Source organism: Gymnoscopelus braueri (genome assembly GCF_963280865.1).
Source record: "Gymnoscopelus braueri genome assembly, chromosome: 21".
Taxonomy (NCBI): Eukaryota; Metazoa; Chordata; class Actinopteri; order Myctophiformes; family Myctophidae; genus Gymnoscopelus; species Gymnoscopelus braueri.
In genome coordinates this window covers 21,314,408-21,326,963 of record NC_137623.1, presented here as the reverse complement: position 1 = coordinate 21,326,963, position 12,556 = coordinate 21,314,408, and the positions used below count along the sequence as shown (strand labels likewise).

Genomic DNA, 12,556 nt, shown 5'->3' with positions numbered 1-12,556 from the left:
CCTCAGAAACCAATTTATTGGTTGAGCAGAATAATTTGAAATCACCTTGTCAGCTGGCTCTTTGTCTGTGGCATCGAGTTGCTGGCCTGTGAACAAACATAATATATGTGAGGAGAATTGTGAAAGCTGCCAACTGTATTTTAACACAGAAAAAAGTTGGATTGTGGCTCAGAAACGAATCACCCGTAAAAGGAGAGCTTTCTATCAAAGACATCTAATTACTGCATACTAATGGCGGACTACATTGCAACACTTGGGAAAACGCTGTTACGATAATCCACTTTGTATGTTTCTCGACGTATTATATATCGTCTCTGTCGGGTGGAAACCTCATACTATGTCCAAAACTGTTACTTTTCAGGATTCAAATCCAAAAATAGCAAAAGTAGCCATTTTTTTATTTCTTTTGATACTTTTGTGTGACGCTGTAGTATGATCAAGTAGGGCGTTCATTTACAAAAAAAACACAAAAAGTAAAAATATGGAGATAGGAGGTTTCTGCCTGACAGCAACGATATATATTGGGGGAGGGGAGGGGAGGGGAGGCGGGGACATAGATTGGTGAAGCAATAGGAAGCGGCGCTGGTACCGAGCGCAAGGCTTTGGATCCGCCCTTCAAGACCTTCGATAGGGCTGGCTCCTCCAGTCTAACTGTAACATAACTTGGAATAATAGCTGTATCAAGGACTTCGATCTCTAATGACACTTTTAGGGTATGGCTATTGTACTGATTGCACTGTGAACACGGTCACTTTTCCTTCACATTGCACAGATTGAAATGGACACTTTATCTGATTGGCATTTGATTGGCATTGCAATTCAATTGCACTGATTGTAATGGACACTTTATCTGTTCTGGGGCGGGATACGGTGAGGACACTGTAACCTTGTGTTGTTGTTGTTTTTCTGCGTAGTGCAGGATAGTTGTATAAATGTATGCTATTGTATAATGCTGTTCTGTATTGACGGTGCTTCTTATTGTTTCTCATGCTTTTGTATTGCTGTATACGACAGTACTTTCCTTACTCTGTACCTGCAACTCTGTAACTTTTCACTGCTGTACTGCCTCTGGGCGACTGAAATTCCCCCACGGGATCAATAAAGGTACAGCCCCCCCCCTCCCTACCTCAAAGATCTCCTCACCCCAAAAACCACCACCCGGAAGCCTCCACTCCAACAACACCAACCTTCTCGTTGTCCCTGACACCAACCTCTGCACCATGGGCGACCGGGCCTTCTGTTACACAGCCCCATGTCTGTGGAATGCCCTCCCTGACCACCTGAGAGCACCACAGTCCACTGATGCTTTTAAAAATTGACTAAAAACCTACCTTTTAAAAAAAGCATTTTTCTAATTTTCATGGACTTTGTTTGTTTTTCGTACTGAGTTTTAATTTCTAAATTTTGACCCTTTAGTTTAGCCTAGTTGGGTCTATTGTAATTGTTTTGTTGCCTATGCTGTTTTTATGCCTTGCTTTTAATCTGTAGCACTCTGAGATTCGTGAGAATGTAAAGTGCGTTATAAATAAAATGTATTATTATTATTACAGTATCTATCTAGTCCTGGGTTTCCAGAAGGTGTCATACAAATCTGCTGCCGAGCCACTGCCGGTCAAACGAAATGAAAAGATGTTATAGTGCAAACGATGAAAAGGATCACTCAGTGATCGAAACGTTGACAGTAATAAAAATACAGCGGAACTTTTGCAGCATTACCAGTGTGCGGACTATAGGGCAATCAAATCATCACACTCTGGGCATGTTTTCCCAGCTTAAATGTACAGTACAGTAGCCTCAGACTATAGGAGAAATAAGCTTTAACTCCAAACCACCACTCCCGACAATTGGAGGGCAAATCTGGTCTGGGGCCTTGGTGTTCTGATGTTCTACTGATGTTCGCCACAGAATATCTGGCAATATGAGTGGTTTACAGATATTGACTCTTCAACCCCTCAAACTGCTCAGAGACTCATGGGGGGCCTCCCCTATCATTTAAAACCGGATGAATATTTATGAGTTAAAATGATAGAAATACACCTCCCGCGATCCCTCAACAGACTTGTTTGTTCTGCTTCATGTCCTCCTCCACCCCAACCTCCTCCTTCCCCCTTGATTCTCGCTATTCTTCCTTCCATCCCTATTTCTCTAGGCGCGCTATGAGCTTGTATATCTCTATTTTTCAAAAAACTGTTAGGATTTAGAAAACATTTTAAGAATCGGACTCAGGCCTTAATGGGTTAATAGGTTAATCTGCAGCGACAAAACTCCCCCCTAGACTGTACCTTGGACTTGTCCTCTCAGAAGGTTCTCCAGCATGGCATCCCGCTCTTCGGACGGCGGTTGATCCTGTTCTCGGTCAACAGAAGAAGCTGGCGGCTCCGTCTTATCCTCCCCGTCGTCCCCCGTGGCCTCGGAGGCCCCTGGCTCAGGCCGGGCCCCAGCTCCTGATCGCCCCTTGTCGGCCGCCCGCAGAGCCCCCGAGATGGCCTCCGCCAGCTGGTCCTCATGGTCCCTGCCCATCAGATCCTGCACGTCGACGCTGTGCCTTCCAAAGTCCAACTGTTTCACCACGCTCTGGATGAGTCGCTCTGTAGGAAAAGGGAGAGAAAGATATGGATGTCGACACACACAGAGAGTTTGACAACATTAATCCATTAAGACCGGGCACGCATCTGTGTCATTTTAAGATTTCTTTGGCTATTCAAAAATAGCAGATATACAAGCTCATAGATCTGCTATTTTTCTTATTTTTTTTTATTTGTGCAAATATTTGTAACTCAAATGCTTCTGGGGGGGGGGGGGTCCCTGGAACAAAATATTTTGAGATGGGGGGTCCGCGGTCAAATACATGTAATTTTGGGGGTCCTTGACATGAAAAAGTTTGAGAACGACTGATATCGCAACATAATTTCTTTAAAAAAATAAAAAAACATAAAACAAAAAAATATATTCAAAGATTTGCACATATTTTCACGATTCTTTTTCAAAAAAAGCCAAATCAATCTTAAAATGACACAGATGCGTTCCCGGATTGAATGAGTTAATATCACTAATGGGGGGGGGGGGGGGGGGGTGAAGGATGATATATATTGTACAGTGAAAATATAAATGTCAGTGTGAAATGGCAATAACATTGAATCAATACCAAAAAAAAGGAAGGGATCTTACCATCCATGACACTAAGTGGTTCTTTGGCGATCAGCCGCTCTGAGCCAGGTTTGAACACCAATCTCTCCAGATTGGGCCTGGAGGATTTCGCCACCTGTCGGGGGTCACTTGGAGACGGCTGCGCGTAGCCCAGGTAGCGGAGCCTTCCCTCGGGCGGCCACGGAGTCTCGCCGCCTGAGACGCCCTGCTGCCGAGTGCCTGTCGTTGTCGCCCCGGCGAGAAGAAGGCGTTCCAGTTGGCTGGAGAGGAGCCTGCTCCTGGCTGGCTCCTGGCTGGAGGAGAAGGAGGCCGACGGAGCCAACTGAGGGAGCCTGCCCTCTCCGCTCTGAGTAAAGACCTTGGTGACAGGAGGACGGTTAGCTGCGTTCTGGAGACTGTAGACGGTGGACTTTCGCCAGCCCTGCTGAGGCTTTGGCTGGCCGGAGTCCGAACGACTGTCAGAGCTGAAGTCTTCGTTCTGCAATACAAAGACAGTTTGCATCTATTTAGAGATTTCAACAAATATATACAGTATCACATAGGGGTCATCACCATGCTGGCTTGTGGTGGACATTTTTGTCAAAATTGCCACAGACATACAAATGAGCGGACAATAATATTACCAGACAGACACATAAAAGAGCTAGCCCTAATATACTGTATAGTACAGTGGTCAAGGGACCTTCGGGGTTCCTTGAAAGTGGTCTGTATCTCTGAGAGTGTACAAATGGAACCAAATGGACCCTATATGGGTCCATTTGGTTCCACTGGTACACTCTCAGAGTTATGGGGGTCATTGAAAAGTCTAAAAAGTCTGTACTAGTGGACTCCTAACGTGCCTTAGTGTCATAGTAAATCAGTGTCATACATATTCTGAAGAAAACCTGGAGACTGATATTCAGTAATTGGGTCTTATGAGCAAAATAAGGACATCATAATGTAATAACTAAATCTAACATTTGCCACGGACTAGGACAAGTCTTTGCCACGGACACATTGATGACCACTGACACGCACACGCGCGCGCGTGCGTGCGCATATTCAATCTATTTCAACCCACAGACAGCGGCAGAGCGTATAGAATGGGCCTCGGGTCTGCATTTGTCTGTTTGAGATTAGCACATGGGTTGTGTGGGTCATCGCTGTTGTGACAGGCTTTAGCACGAAGGGGGGAAAAAATAGAAGGAAGACAACCCGGGCTTTGGGAGACAGGACAGGATATGAATGTGGATTCTAGATCCAAAGACAACTGCCCTTGGAAATTGCATTATGGAAATCATAGATGAGATAGTGTCACTCAAAGAGTAATTTCACGCATTTCACATCAACACAAAAAAAACGAAGAAAAAAACCCCGAAAAGCCTTATCTACCTCATCAGCAAAAGAGTCGTATAGCTGTAACCTGATCCAAAACATGAAGAAATAAAAAAAAAACAAGAACGATGTATTTCAAAATTATCCATAATATGACTTTTATATTTGACACATGATGAATTAAGAGTATTACACTGTATAGGCACCACAGCATTTACAGGCCTTTACACTTTGTCTAATAACATCAATCTCCCTCCTTTGATGCCATTCCCCGTTCTTCTCCAATGTATAGGGGAAGAAACATAATGTCATGCTTGCCTCCCAAGTCTGGTGCATTGGGGACGCCATAATGGCATCAACCAGCGGGAGCAGGGGGCTCTACCATTCAAACTAAACCATGTTTGCCATCTTCCATCCCGCCAACGGAACAAAGGGCTTCATCTCATCTATATGGAAGGTCCTGAACTTTTCAACTGTGGGATGGCATTAACGTTGCACTGACATGGCAGCAGGAAGTATACGTTTGGCCTCTATAAGGGATGGATGCAAAGCTCATTCACACAACACCCCAGGGTTTTGCGACCCCAAATATGGTGATTGAATAATGTGAAGATGTGATGGGGGGGGGGGGGGGGGGGGGCGTCTTTGTGTAAAAATGTCGCTCCTGGCATCGCGGGGGGGGAGGGTAACAAAACAATGTGAGGACATCTCACACACCCATTTGGATGCTGCTTACTGCAGCATCAAAGGACAAGAAGTCTTCCGTTACATGTGCTCCGTAACAACACGACAAAAAAGGGCTTTCCTTTTGGTCTCGTTTTGGATTGTTCGACTTGAACCCTTGGCAAATAGGGTGCTTAAACTAAATGTTTTCGTATCTTATGATATCAATAGCAGAATGCTTAAGAATAAGAGTATTTTACAGACCCAATGACACACACACCTACAATCCCATCAGATATCTGCAAGCTTACAAATGGATTTGAGCACGCGATAACTCTGAGCTCTTTTTCTACAGGTACATTACCTGAGTCCCAATCCCGTCGCCTTGGGCTCCAAGTCGTCCAACCGTGACTTCAGACTGTGGCAGGAAGCTCAGGTTTTCCAGGTACTTTTGAAGGCTCCTGCTAAGCTGTGACTCCGTGACGGGCCTCCGCTGCCGGTCCGCCGAGCCGCCGTACAGAGTCCGCGGACTGGGGGGCGTGGTCGGCCGGCGGAAGGGGACCTTCCTCAACTTGGACAGCTCTCTGGAGATGACCTGCTGCGTGATGTCGTCCTGCCATGTCAGACCTGCCATGAGACACGGATGGAGATTGGGATTCAATTCAAATAGTAAAATATTTGATATCCATATAGGATCATAATGTAAATGCTGTGTCTTAAAGCACTGGGGTGGCCGCAAATGGTCAATTCAAGCACTATAAGTACTGTGTTCCTTACATTGATATAAGTCCACATACTGCCACTGGCTTCTACCAGTAGCTTCTGTGGTCGCTGTGTGGAGAATTAAGATTACCCCACCCCCTTATTCCCTTCCACTTGTTTCACAAACCAGGTCTCAAAAACATCCTTCTTCTTTCTTTCTTTTTCCTTTATTTATTCAGGGGAGACCATTGAGAGCAAAGCTCTTTTTTTCAAGGACACCCTGATAACAGCATTTAAAACAAATGAAATACATACATAATGAAAAACCATAGCAAACATATGAATCAAATTACGATCATCACAGATACAAATAAATATAGTGTTACATGAAACAGGTGCAGTTACTATGCAATGTGTCCTCAAGAAGTACCCTAAATGTATCTACTGAGACCAATAGCTCCAGTTTCAGTGAGTCCTGAAGTTTGTTCCATTTGTGTGGAGCATAATACATGCAAATGCAGTCTTTCCTTGTTCACTGTTCTTCCGTGGACTTGTATATCTAATGTGTGATTGTGAACGTGTTGCATGTCCAGTACCTTTGGCTCTAAAAGCGAAGATAGGTACAGAGGAAGCTTACCACACAAGGCCTTATAAATAAATAACATACAATGCTGCTCTCTCCGTACTGCGAGAGAAGGCCAACCCACTTTATCATATAAAATACAGTGATGGGTGAGATAATCATCACCAGTGATAAAACGTAGGGCACTGTGGTAGACTTCTAACTTAAATATGAAGCAGGTCGAAGCAAAATATGAAAGGAATATAAAAAAAAGGAGCTTGCAACACAACAGCTTTTAAACTTAGTTTTTAGTGTTGTATTTATATGGTTATGGGTGTAACGTGACAGCAAAAAAAGATATAACTTCAGGCTTAGAGCAAGGATGAATTAGAATACCAGAGTAGATAGAAAAATTATCATTATTATTGAGCACGTGCACACATACACACACACACGCACGCACAGTCACCAAGCCCTGAGAGAATGTCACACTGTGGCTTGTCGCGTTGCCAGCATCTCTGCTAATTGCCAACACATAGTTGGGATGCAGAGCTCCTGGGCAGGGGCAAAGCACCACGGTGCCAAGGCCAGATGGAGCTGCCCGAGCAAAAGAGACACCCAAAACATGGCCCCATTCCCAAAGAGCCAAAAGCGCGTGGCATTCCATCGCCAAATAACATAGAAAAATACCAAAGACGCTATACTTTTTTGCTAGGCCAACAAGCTCACTTGATGACCTTTCACTCATTCCACCGCGGGAGCACTTTTTAATGAGCTGAAGTCAGTCAGTACGTGTGTAGGCGATGACTTCAGTTCGGTTTCAAGCTCAGATTCTTAGCTGCTTCATCGTACCACCACCACACCCTCTTCTGGGGGGCTGTTCAGAGGCACTCGTCTAGCGAGACAAAGTGCAACACCGCCTGGGTAAGAATGCATGACAAAAAAAAAGAGAATAATTTAAAAGTATCAACACAGAGAATGTTTTCATTAGCCCGGTCTTCTCCACCCATAGACGCTAGGTATTCTCAGACGGCGGGTTATTCTCATAGATATTCACAGGGGCGCCAGATGAGGATCTGAGATATGCAGACGAGCTACAGATGCCTCCAGTCATTCTTGGCAGCTCTGAAAGGAGCACAAAAAGAAGCATATGTTGTCACCGTTCTGGAACGCATCCCGTCCATTCATCCGTACCACAATAACACTTAACAATCCCAAGCTTGCCCCCAGATCTAGTGTCTATACCTGCCACACCGTCCAGTGCGGCGATTATCATCATACACGCCATCATCATTGCGGTACACAGATGTGGGCGGCCGTTTAGGGTCTGGTTTCGACCCTGGAGGACCCATAAAGTATCTGTGGGTTAACGGCGGCTGGTTAATGGGTTCAGTGGCGATGTAAACGCCTGATGGTGGAGGGAACGGGAGGAGGCTGACACCGACTTGATTGACTGTGACACCTCTATCCCTCCCCATCTCCTGGGGGACGCACTCATTTCCATACATACCATGTTTTGGGGCTCCGAGTGTACATGTGCGTGCGTGCGTGCGTGCGTGCGTGCGTGCGTGCGTGCGTGCGTGCGTGCGTGCGTGCGTGCGTGCGTGCGTGCGCAGTGGTGGAAAAAGTACTTAAGTACTTAAGTAAAAGTACTTAAGTAAAAGTATCAATACTGCAATGTAGAAGTACTCCGTTACAAGTAAAAGTCCGGAATTCTAAATTTACTTGAGTAAAAGTACAACGTATTGGTTTCAAAATGTACATAAAGTACCAAAAGTAAAAGTACTAAAATGTTTGAAAATAGGCAATCTACAAGCTCACAACGCGTCGCATCGCGACGCGTTGTGAGCTTGTAGATCTGCTATTTTCAAATAGCCTAGGTATAAAATAGGTTAATGTATGTTTTATAATATAAAACTAAAGTTTTCAAATAATTGTAGTGGAGTAAAAGCACAATATTTGCCTCTGAGATGTAGTGGAGTAGAAGTAAAAGTATTGGAAATTAGAAATACTCAAGTAAAGTACAAATACCTCAAAATTGTACTTAAGCACAGTACATAAGTAAACGTACTTAGTTACTTTCCACCACTGTGCGTGCGTGCGTGTGTGCGTGCGTCTTGGGTAGACGTGACGAGAAAAGTACGGCGGGCAGGAATTAGGGAATCCAAATGAACCATTTTGGAAAAGGAAGAAATCAGGAGGAAAAGTGTCGGGGGGGCCTCTACGGTTGGTTTCCTCTCAATCAAGCTCTCAGCTGATTATCCCTGGCACTGAGGAGCTAAATGTCATGCAAATGCATTTGTAAGTCCGGGGAAAGAGCAGGCCCCATCTCCAAGTGACGCGGGTCTCTGCCCGTTAAGGATGGCGGCGCCGTCTCAGGAAAATGCCTCGGTTAATTAGTGCCCTGCCATTAGTGCTACAGCTTACAAACAAGCCAGATACTTCTGTTGGCCTCCTGTTTTTTAGAGAGAGAGATGGATAGATAGATAGAGAGAGACAAGAGAGCAGGAGAGAGAGACAGATATGGATAAAGGGAAAGAGACAGAGACAGACAGACAGACCGAAAGAGATGGCCTCCGAAATATTCAAAGGTGAGATCCTGCCTGCGTGTGTTCATGTGGTGTTTTTGAAGTGCAGATTGTCCCTCTTCCTTTGGTTCCGTCCACCCACTGATTTTAAAGGGATTAACGGAAGAGAGGGTGAATTATTTAGCAAACATTTCAAATGAGTAAAATGTGTCAATCTAAATTTGGTGCAGAGCATTAGTGATGTACAGTTGCCGCGTCAACCTTTGCTCGTTATGAGCAATTGTGTATTGTGACATAAAATCAGCTTTCTGTGGCTAAATCGTAAACCTTAATCTTACGATTAAGTACTGCCAACCTGCCGTCCCTATGTTGGGCATCATGTCATCACAGGTGAATTCTGTCGGGTGGAAACCTCATGTCTAAAACTGTTACTTTTCAATTCCAAAATAGCTAAAATAGCAGATCTACAAGCTCAAAATGTGTCGCTTCGCGCCGCGTTTCGCGCCGCGTTTCAAGCTTGTACACCTGCTATTTTTGATACTTTTGTGTGACGCTGTAGTGTGATCAGGTAGGGCGTTAATTTACGAAAAAACAAATAAGTTTAAATATGGAGATATGAGGTTTCTGCACAGCAACGATATAGCAACATTATTATTATTTGAATAAACATTTGACGTTTTTCAGCAAACTTAGGTATTAATGGGTTAAATACAGAAAACACGGCACCTAATCTAAAAGCTCTATAACAAGCTCAGTAAAAAAAAGAAGTATCATCACGTTCTTCAAAAGACGTTTGTGAAATTCATATCTTACCATGCCTGCTGACGTCACAACAATAGGAGACCCAAAAGGACCATACCATTTCGCAAAGTGTAATGTAATTCTATGTATGTACGTAAAGCATGCTAAATATAGTTGTGTGGTTATTAATTTTTTTTATTATCATGTTGTTATCATCGTCATACTGTATGTTATCCTATCAATTTTAAAGGGCGGATTGATTTTAAAAGTCTATAGCTGAACATATTGAATTACAAATCTCATGTCCATGACTCACTGTATTAATCGTGCAACAATGTTTAGCAAATGTTCACTTAATTATTCAGCAAACGTTATATTAATCATGACTTTGGACCTTTGGAGAAAGGTCCAAAGAAAACAAAATCTACCATTAAGGGGGAAACGGTCTATGTTTATGTACTGTATGATATAATGCACGGCTGAAACTGTGTGCAGACAGACAATGACATGTACATTGTACAGTACTCACGGCGGTACAGTCCTCTAAGTGCCCATGAGTGTCTGTTGCGGGGCAAACCTAATAAGAAAGAACAACCGCATTTGACTGACCATTTGGAAATGGCCTCCTCTCTCGCAGAAGTCATTTCATATTGCCACGCACAAAGCTTGCAAAGCGTTTGGTGAACATCTGCGAGAGGAGGACAGTATAAAAAGGATATTTGCAAGTCAATAAACATTAAAGAAAATTATCATGTTCGGTGTAAATCTGCACTAGAAGGTTTGCCACTTCACTGAAATGATTCCACCCCCCCCCACACACACACACACACAGAGTGATTCAATAAAAGCACTCTCATTTTCCACATAGCATTCCCATTTTCACTGGACGTGTTGGTGTTTGAGCGTGGTACTGTTATGCGTGCCATGGTGTGTGTGTGTGTGTGTGTGTGTGTGTGTGTGTGTGTGTGTGTGTGTGTGTGTGTGTGTGTGTGTGTGTGTGTGTGTGTGTGTGTGTGTGTGTGTGTGTGTGTGTGTGTGTGTGTGTGTGTGTGTGTGTGTGTGTGTGTGTGTGCGTGCGTGCGTAGGCTTTTAACTGTCCATCCCATCCCATTACCTTCTAGTATTATTGTCATAGATTACACTACCAGACTATAAAAGCAAATTGTGCCCGATTTCGTTGCATGCTACCGTAGCAAACACACAAATGCATGATGTGTGTGTACTGTGTGTATGCAAGAGAAAGCGTGAGCACAAATAATAACCTGTGGATTCAGCGGTGCTGAAATGACATGCTATATGTCAGTTTATGGTCACTGAATCCCACTGGTTGTATGCTGTAGCTGGTCATAGCTGTCCACATGCCTCATGCAAAAGCCACAATGCATTTTCATACTAGCATTAGAATATAGTTGAATATTGAATTCCGCGACGTGGGTATTGCATTTTGGGTATTTTCTACTAAGATTCCTTTTTTACTACTGATCCTAGCAGTGGTGGAAAGTAACTGATTTACTTAAGTATTGTACTTAACTCTTTCAGTGCCAAGAGTATTTTCATAAAGTACTCCCCCAGTGCCAGCAATTTGCGTTTTATTTTATTTTTTAATTTTGTAATTTTTCATTCAAATAAATGATCTGATTGGGTTTTTAAACCCATAATACAGTTCTACCAGTAGAGAGCAACAAATCGACACATTGATGACCTCGCTGGCTCACTCGCCCCCTCCCAAACAGGCTCACGTCATATCCGGTCATAACCGGATGTTGACATTTTTGACAATCGTTGATCGGGCTAAATTACGATGTGATACACGACTACGACGACTGATCGTCACCCAGACCAAAGAGAGTAGACGTGGACCTCTCCGTTTGTTTTTTATACCGTGTGAAAAACCGTGACTTTCCCTATTCTGTACTCGGGAAAAACTCGGGATATCTCGGGCGTGGCACTGAGAGAGTTAAGTAAAATGTTTTGGTATTTGTACTTTACTTGAGTATTTCCAATTTCCAATACTTTTACTTCTACTCCACTACATCTCAGAGGCAAATATTGTACTTTTACGCCACTACAATTATTTGACGATTCCGGGTAAGAGGTTGAAGATGGATGGATGGACGGACAATCATTTGAAGACTTTAGTTACTTTTCAGATATAAATTATGATATTATGAAGCATATATTAACCACTTTAGCCCTATTTTATCCATAGGCTGTTTGAAAATAGCAGATCTACAAGCTCGAGCTTGTAGATCTGCTATTTTCAAAAATGTTAGTGCTTTAACTTTTGGCGCTTTAAGTATATTTTGATGCCAAAACGTTGGTACTTTTATTCAAGTAACATTTTGAACACAGGCCTTTTACTTGTAACAGAGTATTTTCTTATTGTGGTATCGCTACTTTTACTTAAGTAAAATATCTGAGTACTTCTTCCACCACTGGATCCTAGCATGAAGCATAAATCACACATACTGTACCCGACCCCACAAAACCAGCTAAATAACGAAAATGCCATACGAACGCCAACTACATATTTCGTATAACGCCACAAAGCGCCTCATGATTTCTATTTAGTTTATATCTTACTAAAGTACTGACATAACGTGCGTCTTTCTGATTATACACTAAATGCACGCATGCAAACACACACACACACACATGAATACAAGTAGATATATACACATAAACACACACTCTCCCGAGAAACCCCATAATGATTCTAAAGCAATATGACAGCAGCTTGGATTTGAAATGAATAGGCGTGCCATGACTGCACACTGGGAATACCAGTCTTCCCTGCCCCTGCGCTCAGTCTAATATAAAAGTCATTTTCTGTTGAGAATGGGATGACAGCCCCTATATAGTGTGTTGAAAAGGCATTGTGGGCAGAAATGTAATAACA

The 12,556-nt window shown here is 43.3% G+C and overlaps 1 protein-coding gene across 1 annotated transcript in view; it reads right to left on the bottom strand.

Annotated features, from left to right (window-relative positions):
- The window catches only part of ptprn2 (protein tyrosine phosphatase receptor type N2), a gene marked incomplete at its 5' end in the record, with an annotated part of 195,280 nt that overhangs the window by 141,968 nt on the left and 40,756 nt on the right, over positions 1-12,556 (bottom strand). Inside the window, 4 exons of the mRNA XM_080417441.1 lie at positions 46-86; positions 2,283-2,588; positions 3,169-3,625; positions 5,489-5,751. Of these exons, the coding sequence (XP_080273567.1) occupies positions 46-86; positions 2,283-2,588; positions 3,169-3,625; positions 5,489-5,751 (1,067 nt within the window). The remainder of the gene's footprint in view (positions 1-45; positions 87-2,282; positions 2,589-3,168; positions 3,626-5,488; positions 5,752-12,556) is intronic.